Raw genomic sequence first — 18,034 nt, forward strand, 5'->3', positions numbered from 1 at the left:
TGGAAAAGACCCTGATGCTGGGAGGGACTGGGGGCGGGAGAAGGGGACGACAGAGGATGAGATGGCTGGATGGCGTCACTGACTCAATGGACATGAGTTTGAGTAAACTCTGGGAGTTGGTGATGGACAGGGAGGCCTGGCGTGCTGTGATTCATGGGGTCTCAAAGAGTCGGACTCAACTGAGTGACTGAACTGAACTGAATGATTAGTGATGTTGAGCCTATTTCTTTGTGCTTATTGACATTTGTATATCCTCTTTGGAAAAATGTGTATTCAAGTCCTTTGCCCACTTTTTGAATTGGGGTGATTTTTGTTGTCGTTGTTGGGTTGTAGAAACTGTATCTCTTCTGAATATTAACCCCTTATTTGGTACATAATTTACAGATATTTTCTCCCACTGCATGCCTTGCCTTTTCACTCTATTGATAGTACCCTTTGACGTGGAAAAGTTTAATTTTGGTGGAGTCCAGTTTATGTTTTTCATCTGTTACCTATGGTTTTGACATCATATTCAAGAAATACTAGGCCATATAATTATTTTTTAACTTGATTTTTCTTTTCTTTTCTTTTTTTTTCTGGAAAAGGAGATTCAAAGATGTTTAATTTAACTATTATGTTGTATACAGTTGTGAAAGTGAATGAAGGACAATTAGGCTCATCAACATGACTTGATTTCAGATAAACAGCATTGTTCAAAGAAAAGCAAATCACATAAGAATATACACAAATGTATGTAGTTTCTTTCTATTGTAACCAAGGTCCCAAACAAGCAAAATTAAGCAATATGCTGCTTGAGGATACATTCACAAGTGATCCAACTACCAGGAAAACAAAGGATTGTACTTATCTAACACTGGGTAAAAACATATATTAACTTGCTTTTTTCATCAGTCATTTAGCAGTCTTTACACATCAAGTAATGCAGCCTCCTATTGTTACTTTTATCTGTTGTAGAGTATTCCTTCAGGGCTTGCTAGGTGATGCTAGTGGTAAAGAATTCACCTGTCAATGCAGGAGATGCAAGAGACACAGGCTCAATTCCTGGGTTGGAAAGATCCTTAGCCTGGGCGTATCACTGTTTATCTAACTCCTCCCAAAATAGTGAGCATTTAAATAGTGTTCATTTTTTTTTTACATGTATGTGTGTCAAAAACAAACAAATATAAAATCAGGAAAGGATATTTATCACAGTGCTAGAAGTGATGATCTCTGGGCAGTTGGATTGGAAATAGCTTTATTTTGTCTGGAATGCTTTTTGAATTTTCTAATTTTAATAGTAAGTAAGTATTTTTATTTAATAAAACTTATAAACAAGTCAATAAACATAGTGACATCCTTTGATTCAACAACTTCACCCAGAGGCTATCAAAAATTCTTCGCTGTAAGTTAAACAAACAAAACACAACATCTGCTTGAAGTAATTCATATTGTTGATGATGTACTAACATCATTTAGTCATAGACTTGAAGATCAAATAGGAGACTGGGGAATAGAATTTCATATACCCCTGGATTATTATGTGGTCATGAATATTACTTTCGGAATGTGTAACAGCATGAAAAAAGAATCTACAGGGGGCAGGATTTCCATTAAATAATTATCTTGGCCAGGTATTGTCAAAAATTTTTGGTGGAGAACCCTGTAGGAAGTATATTAGTCTTTGTGAGCTGTATTGTCTTTGTTACAGTTACTCACCTTTGCCTTTGTAGGGCACAAGCAGCCTCAAATGAATGAGTGTGACCTTAGGGCCCTAGTTGTGGACTCACTCAAGTTGCTCAGTGCATTTATTTAACTTTTTCTTTAATACTTTTAAAAATTGATTGGCCAAAGAATTCCTTCAGGTTTTTTTTTTTAAGTAAAAGACACATTTCTCATTTTCACCAGGAAGTTTATTGAATAATGTATTCACCATTTTGTTCCACTACCTTCTTCCATTTTTCAGGCAACTTCATAATCCCATCTTCTCAAAACTTTTAATCTTTTTGAGCAGAGAACTGTTCTAGGTGCTTTTTACAATCTTCCAGGGAATTGAAAATTTTTCCCTGAAGCAAATATTGTAAAGACCAAATTGAAGGGACATCGGAAGCAGCAGTGTCTGGTGAATATGGCAGATGGGTCAGAACTTCCCAGCCAAGATGTGACAGCTTTTGCCTTAGTCTCAAAGAAACATTCAATCTTACATTATCCTGATGGAAGATTATGGGTTTTCTGTTGACTAATTCAGGACACTTCTCATCGAGTGTTGTCTTCAGTTGGTATAATGGGAGCATTACTTGTTGGAATTAATCATTTGGTTTTCTGAAAGAAGCTCATTATAGAGGAATCCCTTCCCATTCCACCATATCACCCCATATCACCTTCTTTGGATGAAGATCGGCCTTTGGTGTTGTTGATAGGTTCTTTCCCCTTGCCCCATGATCTCTTCTGTTCCATGTTATTGTACAGCATCCCCTTTTTATTACCTGTCACAATTTGTTTTAAAAAATGGGACTTTTTGTTACATTTAAGAAGAGAATCACATGCAGAGTCAAGAAGATTCTTTTTGCTTAACTTATGTGGAACCCAAACATCAAAATGATTAACATAACTCAGTTCAGCTCAGTTCAGTTGCTTAGTCGTGTCCGACTGTTTGCAACCCCATGAATCGCAGCACGCCAGGCCTCCCTGTCCATCACCAACTCCCGGAGTTCATTCAAACTCAGGCCCATTGAGTTGGTGATGCCATCCAGCCATCTCATCCTCTGTTGCCCACTTCTCCTCCTGCCCCCAATCCCTCCCAGCATCAGGGTCTTTTCCAATGAGTCAACTCTTCGCATGAGGTGGCCAAAGTATTGGAGTTTCAGCTTCAGCGTCAGTCCTTCCAGTGAACACCCAGGACTGATCTCCTTTAGGATGGACTGGTTGGATCTCCTTGCAGTCCAAGGGACTCTCAAGAGTCTTCTCCAACACCACAGTTCAAAAGCATCAATTTTTCGGTGCTCAGCTTTCTTCACAATCCAACTCTCACATCCATACATGACCACTGGAAAAACCATAGCCTTGACCAGACTATTGTTGGCAAAGTAATGTCTCTGCTTTTTAATATGCTATCTAGGTTGGTCATAACTTTCCTTCCAAGGAGCAAGCGTCTTTTAATTTCATGGCTGCAATCACCATCTGCAGTGATTTTGGAGCCCCCAAAAATAAAATCTGACACTGTTTCCACTGTCTCCCCATCTATTTGCCATGAAGTGATGGGACCAGATGCCATGATCTTAGTTTTATGAATGTTAAGCTTTAAGCCAACTTTTTCACTCTCCTCTTTCACTTTCATCAAGAGGCTTCCTCTTCACTCTCTGCCATAAGGGTGGTTTCGTCTGCATATCTGAGGTTACTGATATTTTTCCCGGCAATCTTGATTCCAGCTTGTGCTTCTTCCAGCCCAGCGTTTCTCATGATGTACTCTGCATATAAGTTAAATAAGCAGGGTGACAATGTACAGCCTTGACATACTCCTTTTCCTATTTGGAACCAGTCTGTTGTTCCATGTCCAGTTCTAACTGTTGCTTCCTGACCTGCATACAGGTTTCTCAAGAGGCAGGTCAGGTTGTCTGGTATTCCCATCTCCTTCAGAATTTTCCACAGTTTATTGTGATCCACACAGTCGAGCTGGTGCAAATGATTTTCAACACTTGATTTGGATATTTGAATATGTTGTTTATCTCTGTGTGGTATAATTTAGATTGTTTGCAATAACTCGATTTGATTGCTATCAACTTTAGCTAATCTACTGGATCGTGGAACATTGTCCAGCTAGAAATTCGAGCACGAAACTTCACAAACCAGTTTTGACACATTCAGTTAATCACAGCACCTTCTCCATACACTGCACAAATCTTTTTTTGCTTCTCAGTTGCGTTTTTATCTTTCTTGAAATAATAAAATATATAAAGCATGATATGCTGAAAATGTTGCTTTTTTTCTTCCATCTTTATTATTAACATGGCTGCACAAAAATTCACCGGTTTTGGTAAGTTTTTTTTTTTTTAAATGCACACTGATATGACAGCTGTCTTAATGCAGTCTAACAAAATTGTTTCTAATGAAATTAAAGACAACTAAGCACTACTAGAGCCATCTTACAGAAAAAATGAATGTTTTGGCCAACCCAATATTTAAGTAAAATTTTGTGAGTATATTAATATGCCTGAGATACAATAGCTGTTTCCTGAAGATTTCCTGACTGAAGATGGAAATGAGATACAATTAAGAACACTTTATACATGCCCTTAGTTTTGATTGAGTTGCTTATTTCAATGGGCCTTTAGTGCAGAAGTTTTATTACATTTGTCTTGTGTTCTTTCCTAGGGGAAGAAAATGTAATTGCTGTTCCTTTGGGAAGTCGAAGTGTGAGAATTACAGTGAAAGGACCTGCACATCTCTGTAAGCAATATTTAATCTTAACATTTTTCTTCTTTTCTGAAGCTTATATAGTAAAGAAAATGTATGTATATATTTATATAACTGAGACACAACTGAGCACACCCACTGAAATGGTCTATATCTCTAAGGAATGATCTATGACCCTGATTTTTTTGGTTCTCATGTCCTAGTGGGAAGTATACCAGTTTGGGATTAATCCCCTGACAGGAGAGGAAATCAAGTTATATGTGAAATGAACTATTTTTTATGTGGAGAGTAAACTTAGATTCAAGAGTCTTCTGGAGATCTCAATAGTTTGGGATAAAAAATAGCAAAACAAAATTTAAAACACAGAGCTGCATCAGTGAATACAGCTGACAAGTACAAGCTCTGTTGACAGCACATCACAGCCTAGATCTAGGGGGCACTGAAAGTTAACACTGGTTTCCCAGAATCCTAAGAGTTTGAAACAATAAAGGGATGGGATTGTATGTTTCTTTCGTCAAAGTCACATGAAATCTCCTCTGTCTTAGCTTTTCTGGTCTCTCAGTGGTGGTTTAGTTGCTAAGTTGTGTCCGACTCTTGCAACCCCATGGAGTGTAGCCCACCAGGCTCCTCTGTCCATGGGATTCTCCAGGCAGGAATACTGGAGTGGGTTGCCATTTCCTTCTCCAGGGGATCTTCCTGACCCAGGAATCAAACCCAGGTCTCCTGCATTGCAGGCAGATGATTTACCAACTGAGCTATGAGGAAAGCCCTTTCTGGTCTCTTAGGACCCAAAGAAACTGGGAATACCGAAGTTTGTATATTTCTATCCCAGGGTTTCCTGTGTCCATGCGAAGGACTTTCTTAGTATTTTTCTGGGGAAGTTGAGTCTCTGCCAAGACTGGGGTCCCTGGCCTTGAAGAAGCTCACTGTGTTCAGCTCTATCTTTCTATAAAAAGTACAAAACACTAAGTAGTTATAAATATAGCTATTTTAAAGCCACACAAATCAAGGTCCACTGTATTAAAATGCTGCATATTTTGCCTTTTTGTTTCTCCTGAGCCACCATCTTAGATTTTCAAGTTGTAAGAATTTCTCAGGGCCATAAGCGTCGTACATTTTCTGTAGCTTGCAAGTGTGTATGTGCATGTGTATGTATGTGTTTATATACTTTAGATTCAGTACTGGTATTTTAACCAGCAATGTCCTTTGAGGAATGTTTATATCAAAATGTGTTTGTCACCAAGGATATAGATTAAAAATCTTAAAAAAAAAAAAAAAAAAAAAGAAATTCCATAGCACATTATGGCCTAAATTAGGGAAGGAAGAGAATAGGTTTAGGACAGTGAGAGTGAGCCATTATTGGAAAGTCTTTTTTTAACCCTACTTTGTTGTATGAATAATGACTAAAAGAGTGTGACTGATCTATTTAAAATATTAAAATGTTTACAACCATATAGTGGTCAGTTCACTCAAGGCTTTCTCTAGAATGATGCATCAAAACATTTTTTAAGGCTTCTTCATAAAATGGTTTAAAGCCCACCAGAGCTGTTTCTTTTTTAAAATTTATTTATTTGGCTGTGCCAGGTCTTAGTTGTGGCATGTAGAATCTTTAGCTATGGCATGTGGGATCTAGTTCCCTGACCAGGGATGGAACCCAGGCCCCTGCATTGGGAGCACAGAGTCTTAGCCACTGGGCTACCAGGGGAGTCCCAGCCTACACTCGATGAGAATAAATCTTCATCCTTGTAAATTCCAACTTGATGTTTGAAAACAGATGAAAATAATTTAGATCCAAATTCTGTGAATGATTTGAATGATCACGTTGTAAAATAACATTTTGGTTCAAAACTATGAAGTACTGAATATTCATAGCAGTATAATTCATAATAGCCAAGATGTGAAAACAGCCCAAATGTCCATTAACAGATGAATGGGTAAATAAAATGTAGCATATGTAGAATATTATTTGACTATAACAAAGAATGAAGTCCCTGACATGTGCTACAATAGATGTCTCTGTGCTCAGTCATGTCCTAGTCTCTGTGACCCTGTGGACTGTAGCCTGCCAGGCTCCTCTGTGCATGGGATTCTCCAGGCAAGAATACTGGAGTGGGCTACCATTTCCTACTCCAGAGGACCTTCCCTACTTAAAAATGGAACCCAAGTCTCTTATATTTCCTGCATTGGCAGGCAGGTTCTTTACGACTAGCGCCACCTGGGAAGCCTGCTACAATAGATACGATCTTTGAAAACATTGTGCTAAGTGAAAGAAGTCAGTCACAAAAAGGCCATGTATTATTAATATATGATTGTCTTTATATAAAGTGTCCAGTGTAAGCAAATCTAAGGAGACAGAAAGTTGGTTGGCAGTTGCATAGGGCGAGGGTGAGTTGGATTGGTGGCAGGTCTGGGAACTGTTAATGGATATGGGGTTTCTTTGGAGGAGTGGTGACAAAAATGTTCTAAACTTCGATTGTGGTGATGGTTTCACAATTCTGTGAATATGCTGAAACCACAAAACTATATTTTAAATGAGTGAATTTTATGGCATGTGAATTTTACAGCATATCAAAAAGATATTTTAGAAAAAAAATATGCAATGACTGGGCCTGATTTTCTCATGATACTAAAGACAGTTCTTTAAAATTCAGCTCTAAAGAGAGCTTAATAAGCTCAAAAAGCAGAATAAGTAGGCAGTATACAGGTTTAGTAAAGATGAATACTTTGAGGTAAAATACTCGTTTATATACATACCTGTTCTGGCATATTAAATATAACTTTAATACTCAAGACTGGCACTGTCCCAAGAACAGAGCTCAAAAATATTCCCATTTCTCCAAAGGTGATAAGATCTCTTGGTTGGAGTATTTCTCCTTCTGAACATTCTCAAAACTGGCTCAGAAGTATTTCTGAAAGTTACCTTTCTCTGCCAGTGAAGAGAATGAACTGGCTTCATTTACAAAGGAATTAGTTAGCATTTCTTAACATCTTAATATAGATGTGGCTTTATTTTCTTGATTTGTATAAGTGTTTTCTTAATTTTATTCCAAAGATATAGTCCTGAAATTAAGCTGACTTTGCAGTAATAAATCATTCTTTTTAAGATCTGTATTAAGTGCCACCCTCCAAAAGGCTATGTCATTAAAAACTGAGGACACTCAGTAACATAATGTTAGTCTCTTTGCTGTGGAATTTAATTACAGAATATCCATCTTGCATATTGCCTCGAGGTGATTAGAGCTGAATATCCGGTCCTTTTGCAAGCTTGGCCTCACAGCTTGCAAGCACACAGCTCCAGATTTCCCTAAAATTTCAAAAATGGAAATAATAAGAGGGTTACCACAAAAGGGATTTTATTGAAACAAAACTTCAACATGAAATATGTTGACTGGCAATAAACTGGAGAAGGCAAGATGCCATAAGCTGAAAACCTCCATTATTGATTGTAAGAATTGTTTTTTTTTTTTTTTGGTCCTCTAAGTGCTGTCTGATGACCATATACAGTAAGTTCCTTACATACAAATGAGTTCCAGCCTAAGAGTGTTTTGTAAATCCAATTTGTTGTAAGTCCAGCGAAGTTATCCTAGGTACCCAACTAACACAATTGACTACACTGTACCAGCTACATCACTGCTATTTTATGCTTGCTTCTGGACATCCTGGGCTTGAAATAAAGATGCTGCACTACTGTACTTGCACACAGCATGAGCACTTGTAGAGGACGCACACATGTGACAATGTACGCCGGGCATGTGAACTAACTTATTGATTGGACATGCGAACACACATTCTGATCTCTGAAAGTTTGCAACTTTAAGGTTTATATTTAGGGGACTCACTGTATAGAGATGTATAAATATAAGCATGAGCATAATGACTCATCAGAGGAAATGGATGCTGAGTGAAGTGCGCATACACTATAAAATACAACTAGAAGCATAAGTTTGATGTATTTATAACGAAGGCAGCCATGCTAAATGCTCATTACATGCTTACCTAACAATACTTTGTGGCCTTCTGAGAATTTGAGACCTCTTGGGATAATTAGCATGACCCTGTCTCTTTCAAAAGAAGCCTGGACTGATACTTCTCAGGGCAGGCCTTTCAGCTAGAAGCAGTTAGGAACATTCATCATCTTTCTAGTCATTTCTTTTAAAAATAACTAATATGGATCAAAATATGTAAAGGTAACTATTGTAGACTTGAGTTGTGAAGATTTGGGGATAAAAGAGCGTCTTGGTTTTTGGTCCTCTTTTTTTTTTTCCTGGTGTGTAATTTTATTTATTCTTGCGACAACACTAACTTCATTCTTCAGATTAAGCAGCAGAGGATAAGGGGATTTCCAATATATTTCTTTGTTAAGCCAGCTAACAAATGCCAAAGCTTGTTTGTATCTTTCTTTAAAATTTCATGTAAGCAATATCATAGGATATTTCTCTTTCATCTATTTGACTATGCATAGCATCTCTTCCTTGACTCTTCTCTGCAAGCAACCCTAGTCATTTAAGCCTGAAGAGGAGAAAGAAGGCAGCAGCAGCAGCAGGAAAAGAGGCTGTTATCCTCTGCCTTTCGCAGGGTGGGAGCGTTTACACATTTCCTGGGGTCTTTACCCAGCACTAGCTGTCCTACTATAGGAACACAGAGGGTCCTTGAGGGCTCTGAGGATTGAAGGGCTGTGAGTGCAGTTCTCATGAGCTGTGGATTTCACATCACAATGTAAGCCTGCAGTACATACACCAGTGTTGGACCTTAATTTGAAAAAATAGCACAGAAACATGTACAGTACCGTATATAGAATGGATGACAAATGTGGGTTTGATACATGAAGCAAGGCACCCAGGGCACTCTGGGACAGCCTGGAGGGATGAGGTGGGGAGGAGGTGACGGGGTAATTCAGGATGGGGGGACACATATTTACCTGTGGCTGATTGGTGTTGATATATGGCAAAAACCATCACAATATTGTAATTATCCTCCAATTTAAATAAATAAACAAATAATATAAAAACAACAACTTAAAAAACATATCCATAAATCAATACATTGTCTGAATTGTTGGTTTACAAAAACCCCTTTTCTGCCAATTACTTTTAAGAGGCATAGGCACTAAGGAGAAGCAAGTTTACCCCCGTAAAAATGACAGCTCCTGAAGAACAACACTGGTTTCTACTTCACTGTGAATTCATCACAGTGACCTTGTTAATCCGAAGTGTCAGCAGTGTTGGGATCCACAAACCATCAAAAGGTGGCTTCATCAGAGCACTTCCCTTAGTTTTATTGACCACTCATTTCTGAATCAAGTTACACAGTTGAGGTCAGGGCACCTGCTTTTGACCTCCTGTGTATGCAGCCAGGGATTGTGACCCAGAGAGTGGGAAACCTTTTGAAATAATTGGAATAAAGATATTTTATGAGAAGTGGAGGAGAGGAGTAGTTTGGGTAATTCATATGCACTTGAAAACTGGTTTTGCACCTTGTATTATCACATCTTCATCACTAAAGATCTTGGACACCATTGAAGTTAATAGAATGGACTCAGAATCAAAAACCAAAACATCGGGGACTTCCCTGGTGGTCTGGTGGTTAAGACTCAGCATTACCAATGCAGGGACCATGGGTTCAGTCCCTGATTGGGGAACTAAGGTCCCATATGCTGTATGGCATGGCCTAAAAATAAATGAAAACAAAAGAACAACAAAATGTCATGAAAAAATATTAAAGGAAGCAGAAAATGCAGTAGATACTTGCATGCATGTGTGCTAAGTCACTTCAGTCATGTCCACTCTGTGACCCTGTGCACCTCTGTCCATCGGATTCTCCAGACAAGAATACTGGAGTGGGTTGCCATGCTCTCCTCTAGGGGATCTCCCCGACCCAAGGATCAGATCGAACCCAAGTCTCTTTTATCTCCTGCATTGGCAGGCTGGTTCTTTACTACTAGCACCACGTGGGAAGCCCAAGTAGATAATTAAATAAACATTAAAAACAATGAAAACCAAATAAACAGAAATGGTTCAAAAGATAGATGTCATGTTGGTCTTCCCTTCCCCCTAGATCGCCTTTCCAGATTCTGACCTCCCCGCCCCCCCCTTGCCACCGCCACCATAACTCTGCAACCAGATGGAGCTTGGCAAGCTGTGATGCAGAAGGTCAGCTCAGTGGTAAAACAATCACTGCCCCAACACAGCCGCCGAATCCATCAGACACTACTTGAATTTAGTCAAGTCACTTCAGGCTCAATCTCCGTCTAGAAACTTGGTGTTTTGTATGCCTTCTTCTTTGCAGCGTTGGATTTTGCCCAACTTCATTTCATTTTTTGATATTACCTGAATGCTCATGATTTTTTCCTCCTTTAATTTCAAGGTCTAATTCATCCAGTGTAGGGCCCTCTTACCATCTCTAGTTTCCCATCTCATTTTTACTGACAACTCGCTTTATAGCATTCAGTTTTATATCTTCATTGGAACTAGGAAATGAATTTAATCTCACACTTTCCAAAAATCTACTGTGGTCACGGAGATCAGGGCCAAAGTGGTTGGGGTTTTGTGTGTCTGAGAGTAGCCAGAATTATTCTTTGACCGCTAATGATTCCTGCAGATCAAGGAGCCTGTGTCCAGTCTTTGAATTTTCCCAGAAAAGTTCCCAGCCTGCCTGTCAGGGATAATCAGGGATGTCTCCTAATGCCTGTTACACAGTCTGTCCAGGGCACTTGAATTCCTGCAGCTGCTCCAGTGGCAGAGAGAAATCAGCAAAAAAACCCCCACCAAACTGCCAAAGCACAGCAGCATGTGGATTGCAGCCTCTTAAAACCAGATCATTTTGTTGCTTTTTATTAGCTTGAATGGAGTTGTAGTTCTGTTGTGTCCTTTGTTTGAGATGGTTAAAGAACCACTGAATACCAGTGAGTCAAGCGTAGGTTTCAGAGAAAAGGACCTGGGAGATTGTCTGCTCTGACTCCTCATTTTAGAAATAGGCCATAAGAAGCCAAGGCAGTGAGTTAGGAGTAGAGCTGGAGCCAGAAATGCAGGTCAATCAGCTCTATTAAGTATGGGAACATTTATAAAATGAAAGGGGGAAAAAAGGAAAAGTAAAGAAAAAAATCATTTAAATAAAGTAGGAGTGTTATTTTGGTTAAACCATCAGCAGTGTTCTGTTAGAGATTGTAAAGAACTAATATTCATTTAAAAGCCAATATGAGGTACATCCTTGTTGATCCAGTGGTTGAGATTCTGTGTTTCCATTCCAGGGATCATGGGTTCCATCCCTGGTCATGGAACTAAGAGCTTGCATGCCTTGTGACACAGGCAAAAAATAAATAAATTTTGAAAAAAAGAAAAAGCCACTGTGACTAAAGAGGTGACACATGAGAGAGATCTTTGTGGTGATATCATAGTTCTGTGTTTTGGTTGTGGTGATGTGTGACAAAATAGCACAGGACTATAGGCACACATTGTACTGATGTCTATTTCCTAGTTTTTATATGGTATTATCGTTGGATAAGATATAACCATTCCATTGGGTAAAGTTGAATGAAAGGTATATAGGACCTCTTCACTACTTTGGAAACTTCCTGTGAATCTATAATTATTTCAAAATAAAAAAAATCTTAAAGCAAATTCAAATTTTATTGTAGTTTAGTAAAGTCTAAGCCTATGATCTGAAGGGGTGAGAAAATTAGTAACATACCTTTAAGTAATAACTACATCATGAAAAAATATAGAGAGAAGTTTTCTTCTTGCCCTTATGACTCCAAAGAGTTGAGTAGACCTTACTGGAGCTAGCAATTTTGTTTGCTCCTTTTTACAGGCAACTAAAAAGATCCCCTGGAGGAGGGCATGGCAACCCACTTCAGTATTCTTGCCTGGAGAATCCCATGGACAGAGGAGCCTGGTGGGCTACAGTCCATAGAGCCGCACAGAGTCGGACACTACTGAAGCAACTTAGCACGCACACACAAAAAGCTTATATATTTATTTCACCAATTTGAATCAGTGTTTGTAAACTGAGTGGAGGTACTTGTGTTGATATCAGATGCAATTACACGTACTAAAATATCTTTTGAAATGAAATGCTTTTAAGATACTTTCATTAAAACTTTATTTTTAAATTTTAGTTATTGAATCAAAAACACTTCAAGGAAGCAAAGGAGAGCACAGCTTTAACAGTCCTGGAGTTTTTGTTGTAGAAAACACAACAGTGGAATTTCAGAAGGGCTCAGAGAGACAAACCTTTAAGATTCCAGGACCTCTGATGGCTGATTTCATCTTCAAGGTAGGACGAGTCTCTTCATAAAATGTCATGCATCAGGGGCCCAGCATATCTTGAATTTGAAAAAGAACATGTTTGTTTGCTTGGCAGTCAATGACTGCTATTATACAGGGCATGTGTCATTAATATTTTCACCTTGACAGTCAGTTCTTAAAAATCATTCAACTCTCTCAAGGTTCTGTTCCTCAACCCCAATAGTTAAGAAACAAATTTCACTCTTATAGGGGAATGATTGTTTTGAATTTGTAGTCTCTGGTTGCTGTGTTCAGTTTTAAACCTCTCGATGGAGTTCAGTGAGAATGGTCCGTGGTTAAATGCTCCATGTCTTAAACCACAGCTCTTCTGTTGCTCCCCTTGCAAAGCAGAGCAGAGGAGACAGAGGCCCCTCCCTTTTGTTCCTTTCCTCTTTTCTCAGTAATGTCTCATCATGAGCACTTGTCTGGACACCTGTCAGGAGGTCCCCTCACAAGAACTCTTCTTTCCTGTGACCAGGGCTCTGTGTCCCCTCTCTTGGGTAAATCGGGGGCATCTTCTTTCACTCAGAGGACATGAAATGCAGTGGCCAATGTATTTCCAAGGTGACACAATCTGAAATTCTTCTGATACAACCGAAAATACCTAAAACATGCAGAAAGGGGTGTTTCAGTGGATGGTTTTGTCCTATCTGTCCCTTTTGGGAAACTCATTCAAAATGGAAAGGGAAGAAAGACAAGAGCTCCAGTTACCAGGAATATATTTACCTGTGAGAAGACCCAGTGCCTTCTAAAGAACTGTTCCATGTTAACTTGTCAAAGTTTCATCAAAGCATTGGTTGTGCCAGCAGAGAAAGACATTTGGAGTTGGAGGAGAGTTGCAAACTGCTGTCCTCTTTGCAAAGTCAGCCTCCAGTGTGACCAGCCAAGTGTCAGCCTGGGTGGAGCTGTTGTTTTGAAACTTTGGGTTTTAAATTGTCAACCTTTAAAAAAATCAAGAGATTTTAACATTAAAATACCAGTGTTCTTTTTTTCCCTGCTTCACTTTAAAAATGGGAAGGTCTGACCACCAGCTTGCATTCCACCATGGTGATAATTGGCTGCAGCTGTGGAACAGCTGCCTTCTCCACAGGGCACACGTCCTCACTTGCCATGGTCCACACCAGGCCCTCGTGTGATCCTGACGTTGAAGGTATAGACATTTATAGACGTTTAAGTTGCCACTCCTGGACATCACTTGCCATTCCTAGACATTGAAGTGACTTTTGTTGTCAGACCCTTGGAGCATCAACCCAACATTGTTCCTTGACAGCAGCCTTGGGAAGGTCTTCTGGGGAAGCCCTAATTGTCATCTCTCTTTCCTTCTATTCTCTCTCACCCATTGTTGTACATAAATTCTGGGCTTGGGTTGCTTCTTTTAAGGTTTTCCCATTTGATGCTAAAGTAGTAAAACCCACACACACAAACACAAACATACCGTCTTTAAAAATTCTCTTTTCATTCCTACTCAGAAGATCTGTATTCCTCTCAAGTCAATTTAGAGACCTCTGACCGAGTAGGAAACATTAATACAGTGATGGGATGAGAAAAATAGCCACAAAGGTTAAAATTTTATGGTACTGTTTGGTGAAGGTATTAACATGGAAAATGTGTTGTTTATTGACATCATGCATAAACACACATACACACATTAACTATTTACTTCGAATGTGTCTGTATACACACACGTACGTATATGAATATGTGTATGTCTGTGTGTATATACATTTTTTTAAGATTTGGGAGGATATATTCCAAACTGAAAACACTGAGAAAATAGTGGCTATTTTAAGGGTATCAGTGCTTTGGGGGAGTGATCTTAGTTTTACTTACAATATTCTAAAATTTAATTCTTAGAAATATAGTCATATATTATGTGTGTAGTTAAAATTGGGCTTCCCCTGGTCGCCTCAGCGGTTAAAAAAAAAAAAAAATCCACCTGCCAATGCAGGAGTTCGATCCCTGGGTTGGGAAGATACCCTGGAGAAGGAAATGGTAACCCTTTCCAGTATTCTTGCCTGGGAAATCCCATGGACAGAGGGGCCTGGAGGGCATGGGATCACAAAAAAGTCAAACACAACTTAGCAACTGAAAAACAACACTCAAAAACTACTTTACACCTTTATGTCCAAATTATATATTCACCTCTTAATAGAATGCATTTTAGCAGCATGTTGCCACTGTATGAGTTTGTACTCAGTCTTCTATTTTCCTGTCTCTTGAGTTCTAGTTTTCTCAGATTTAATAAACAATTCTGGGTTTTAACTTCAATTTCTGGAAAGCTTTTGATCTCTCTTGACTAGAAAGGTTTTTTTTTTAAAAAATGTATTATTTATCAAAGAGGGTGTTACACACAACTGACTCATGCATAAATAAAGCCTCACTTTCATGCCCAAACCATTTTCTTTCATGACAGTGTGTACTTGGTGGGAGAGAATTTGGCAAATCAGAGATGCTGTGATGAAGCAAGAATAATTCTGATGGTTTTCCCTGACTTACAAGCTTGTCCAAATTCTGTGGGTTTCTAGGAAATATCCTTTTCCATGGGTTACTGTTTTTTTGGTCAGAGCACTGTAGTACTACCCAGCCTGTGTTGTTACTGAGATTGGGAGTTCTGCTTCCATTCTTCTCTCCTTGGCCTATGAGGCAATCAAGTGATGGCTCTCCTTCGAGTGGGAGGTTAAGAATGTGTGTGAGGTCCCTGATGATGGTCAACCTTGTATTTCACTGTATCTCTTTCCATTCCAATCAACTAAGAACAGCTGATCTTTAAAAAAAAAAAAAAAAATAGGAAGAGCTGGCTTCAACCTGAGAGAGAATGTGAAGACCAGCTCTACCCGACAGTTCAGTTCAGATCAGTTGCTCAGTCGTGTCTGAATCTTTGCGACCCATGGACTGCAGCATGCCAGGCTTCCCTGTCCATTACCAACTCCCAGAGTCTGCTCAAACTCATGTCCATCAAGTCGATGATGCCATCCAGCCACCTCAGCTTCTTTCGTCCCCTTTTCCTCCTGCCTTCAATCTTTCCCAGCATCAGGGTCTTTTCCAATGAGTCGGTTCTTTGCATCAGTGGCCAAAGTATTGGAGTTTCAGCTTCAGCATGAGTCCTTCCAGTGAATATTCAGGACTGATTTCCTTTAGGATCGACTGGTTTAGATCTTGCAGTCCAAGGGGCTCTCAAGAGTCTTCTCCAACACCACAGTTCAAAAGCATCAATTCTTCGGCACTCAGCTTTCTTCATGGTCCAACTCTTACATCCATGCATGCCTAATTGATAAATCATGGATTGCTGGACCTTTCTCGGCAAAGTAATGTCTCTGCTTTCTATATGCTGTCTAGGTTGGTCATAGCTTTTCTTCCAAGGAACAAGCGTCTTTTAATTTCATGGCTGCAGTTACCATCTGCAGTGATTTTGGAACCCAAGAAAATAAAGTCTGTCACTGTTTGCACTGTTTCTCCATCTATTTGCCATAATGTGAAGGGACTGGATGCCATGATCTTAGTTTTTTGAACGTTGAGTTTTAAGCCAACTTTTTCACTCTCCTCTTTCACTTTCATCAAGAGGCTCTTCAGTTCCTCTTCACTTTCTGCCATAAGGGTGAGGTCATATGCATATCTGAGGTTATTGATATTTCTCCCAGAAATCTTGATTCCAGCTTGTGCTTCATCCAGCCCAGCATTTCGCATGATGTACTCTGCATGTAAGTTGAATAAACAGGGTGACAATATACAGCCTTAATGTACTCCTTTCCAAATTTGGAACCAGTTTATTGTTCCATGTCCTGTTCTAACTGTTGCTTCTTGACCTGCATGCAGATTTCTCAGGAGGCAGGTAAGGTGGTCTGGTATTCCCATCTCTTTAAGAATTTTCCACAGTTCGTTGTGATCCACACGGTCAAAGGCTTTGGCGTAGTCAATAAAGCAGATGTTTTCTGGAACTCTGTTGCTTTTTTTCTATGATCCAGTGGATGTTGGCAATTTGATCTCTGATTCCTCTGCCTTTTCTAATCCAGCTTGAACATCTGGAAGTTCTTGGTTCATGTACTGTTGAAGCCTGGCTTGGAGAATTTTGAGCATTACTTTCTAGCATGTGAGATGAGTGCAGTTGTGTGGTAGTTTGAACATTCTTTGGCATTGCCTTTCTTTGGGATTGGAATGAAAACTGACCTTTTCCAGTCCTGTGGCCACTGCTGAGTTTTCCAAATTTGCTGGCATATTGAGTGCAGCACTTTCACTGCATCATCTTTTTGGATTTGAAAGAACTCAGCTAGAATTCCATCACCTCCATCAGCTCTACCCCACAGAGTGCTGTTAATAATTTCGCTCAGTCCTGGGTGCACTGAAGTACAAAGGCACCTTTGCATACAGTTCCTAGATTAGACCTCATTTCATGGACGTCTCCGCTGTCTCCAGGAGATACTGAAGGACAAAGAAGCCTGTTGCGCTGCTTCCATGGGGTTGCAAAGTGTTGGACGCACCTTAGCAACTGAGCAACAGCAACAGCATCATGGACTTTTAATAAATGGAAGGTTGAAAACAACTATATTCTGACGTGATGAGTAAAATATGAAGGCATCCATGGGATGCTGGATTCTTTTGTGGCTCTTGTGCCGATTCTGAAATCTGGCAACTCACTGCACCAATGAAATGGAATTTCTTTTTTTCTACTTTTTCAGAAGCTGTATTTTCATGTTTGGACCTTTTTTGAAAAAAAGTGCACTTTTTCTTCTTCCTAGTGGATTTCTCACTAAGCATCCTTCTTTTCCTGAATGATCTATTTCTAGATGACTAGATCTAGATGACTCTTGTCACTCTGCTACTGAGTCACAGTATTTTGCATGTGAGCCCCTGAGATATTATTTTGCTTCTGCAATATGTGTATGTGGCCACCATGTAGCAGTAGAGAGTCTCGAACCTGTAGTTGATGCCGTGTGCTTTGTTGGTTGGACCCTGAGGCGCTATCCTTTCAGTAAGAATTTACTGAGTATCTAAGTAGATGTTTGTGAATATCTGCTTTCACTATATGTGTATGAGAATAATCTAGTAAAATAAACATAAGTGGCTTTGAGAAAGGTATCTGTTTCCATGGTTAACTATTTTAATAAAGATTGCTGGTGGCTTTTCCCCTCTAAAAAGTATGTCCCTCTTCAAGGGAAAAAAAAAGTTTTCCTCGTAGTCTGAAATGTTCCTTTTTATGTTAGTTGTCTATCTTCTTTCTCTATTTGGATATTTTGTATTTCTGTAGAAAAATATTTTCTAATTTCTTCTTTTTTTTAATGTTTTTTATTGTGGTAAAATGAAAAGTGTTTTTATTTCACCATGTTTCACTGTACAGCTCAGTGGCGCTAAGTACATTCATGTTGGTT

General features: G+C 39.2%; 1 protein-coding gene across 5 annotated transcripts in view; it reads left to right on the forward strand.

Annotated features, from left to right (window-relative positions):
* ADAMTSL3 (ADAMTS like 3) overlaps positions 1-18,034 on the forward strand; it is a 392,562-nt gene that overhangs the window by 223,204 nt on the left and 151,324 nt on the right. For all 5 annotated transcript variants that reach the window (XR_006273566.1, XM_043489726.1, XM_043489723.1 and 2 more), the window contains exons 8-9: positions 4,348-4,422; positions 12,503-12,660. Coding sequence is in view for 4 of the 5 variants with exons in the window: in XM_043489726.1 (XP_043345661.1) it covers positions 4,348-4,422; positions 12,503-12,660 (233 nt within the window). In the remaining variant the exon portion in view is untranslated. The remainder of the gene's footprint in view (positions 1-4,347; positions 4,423-12,502; positions 12,661-18,034) is intronic.

This window comes from Cervus canadensis, chromosome 17 (genome assembly GCF_019320065.1).
Source record: "Cervus canadensis isolate Bull #8, Minnesota chromosome 17, ASM1932006v1, whole genome shotgun sequence".
Classification (NCBI taxonomy): domain Eukaryota; kingdom Metazoa; phylum Chordata; class Mammalia; order Artiodactyla; family Cervidae; genus Cervus; species Cervus canadensis.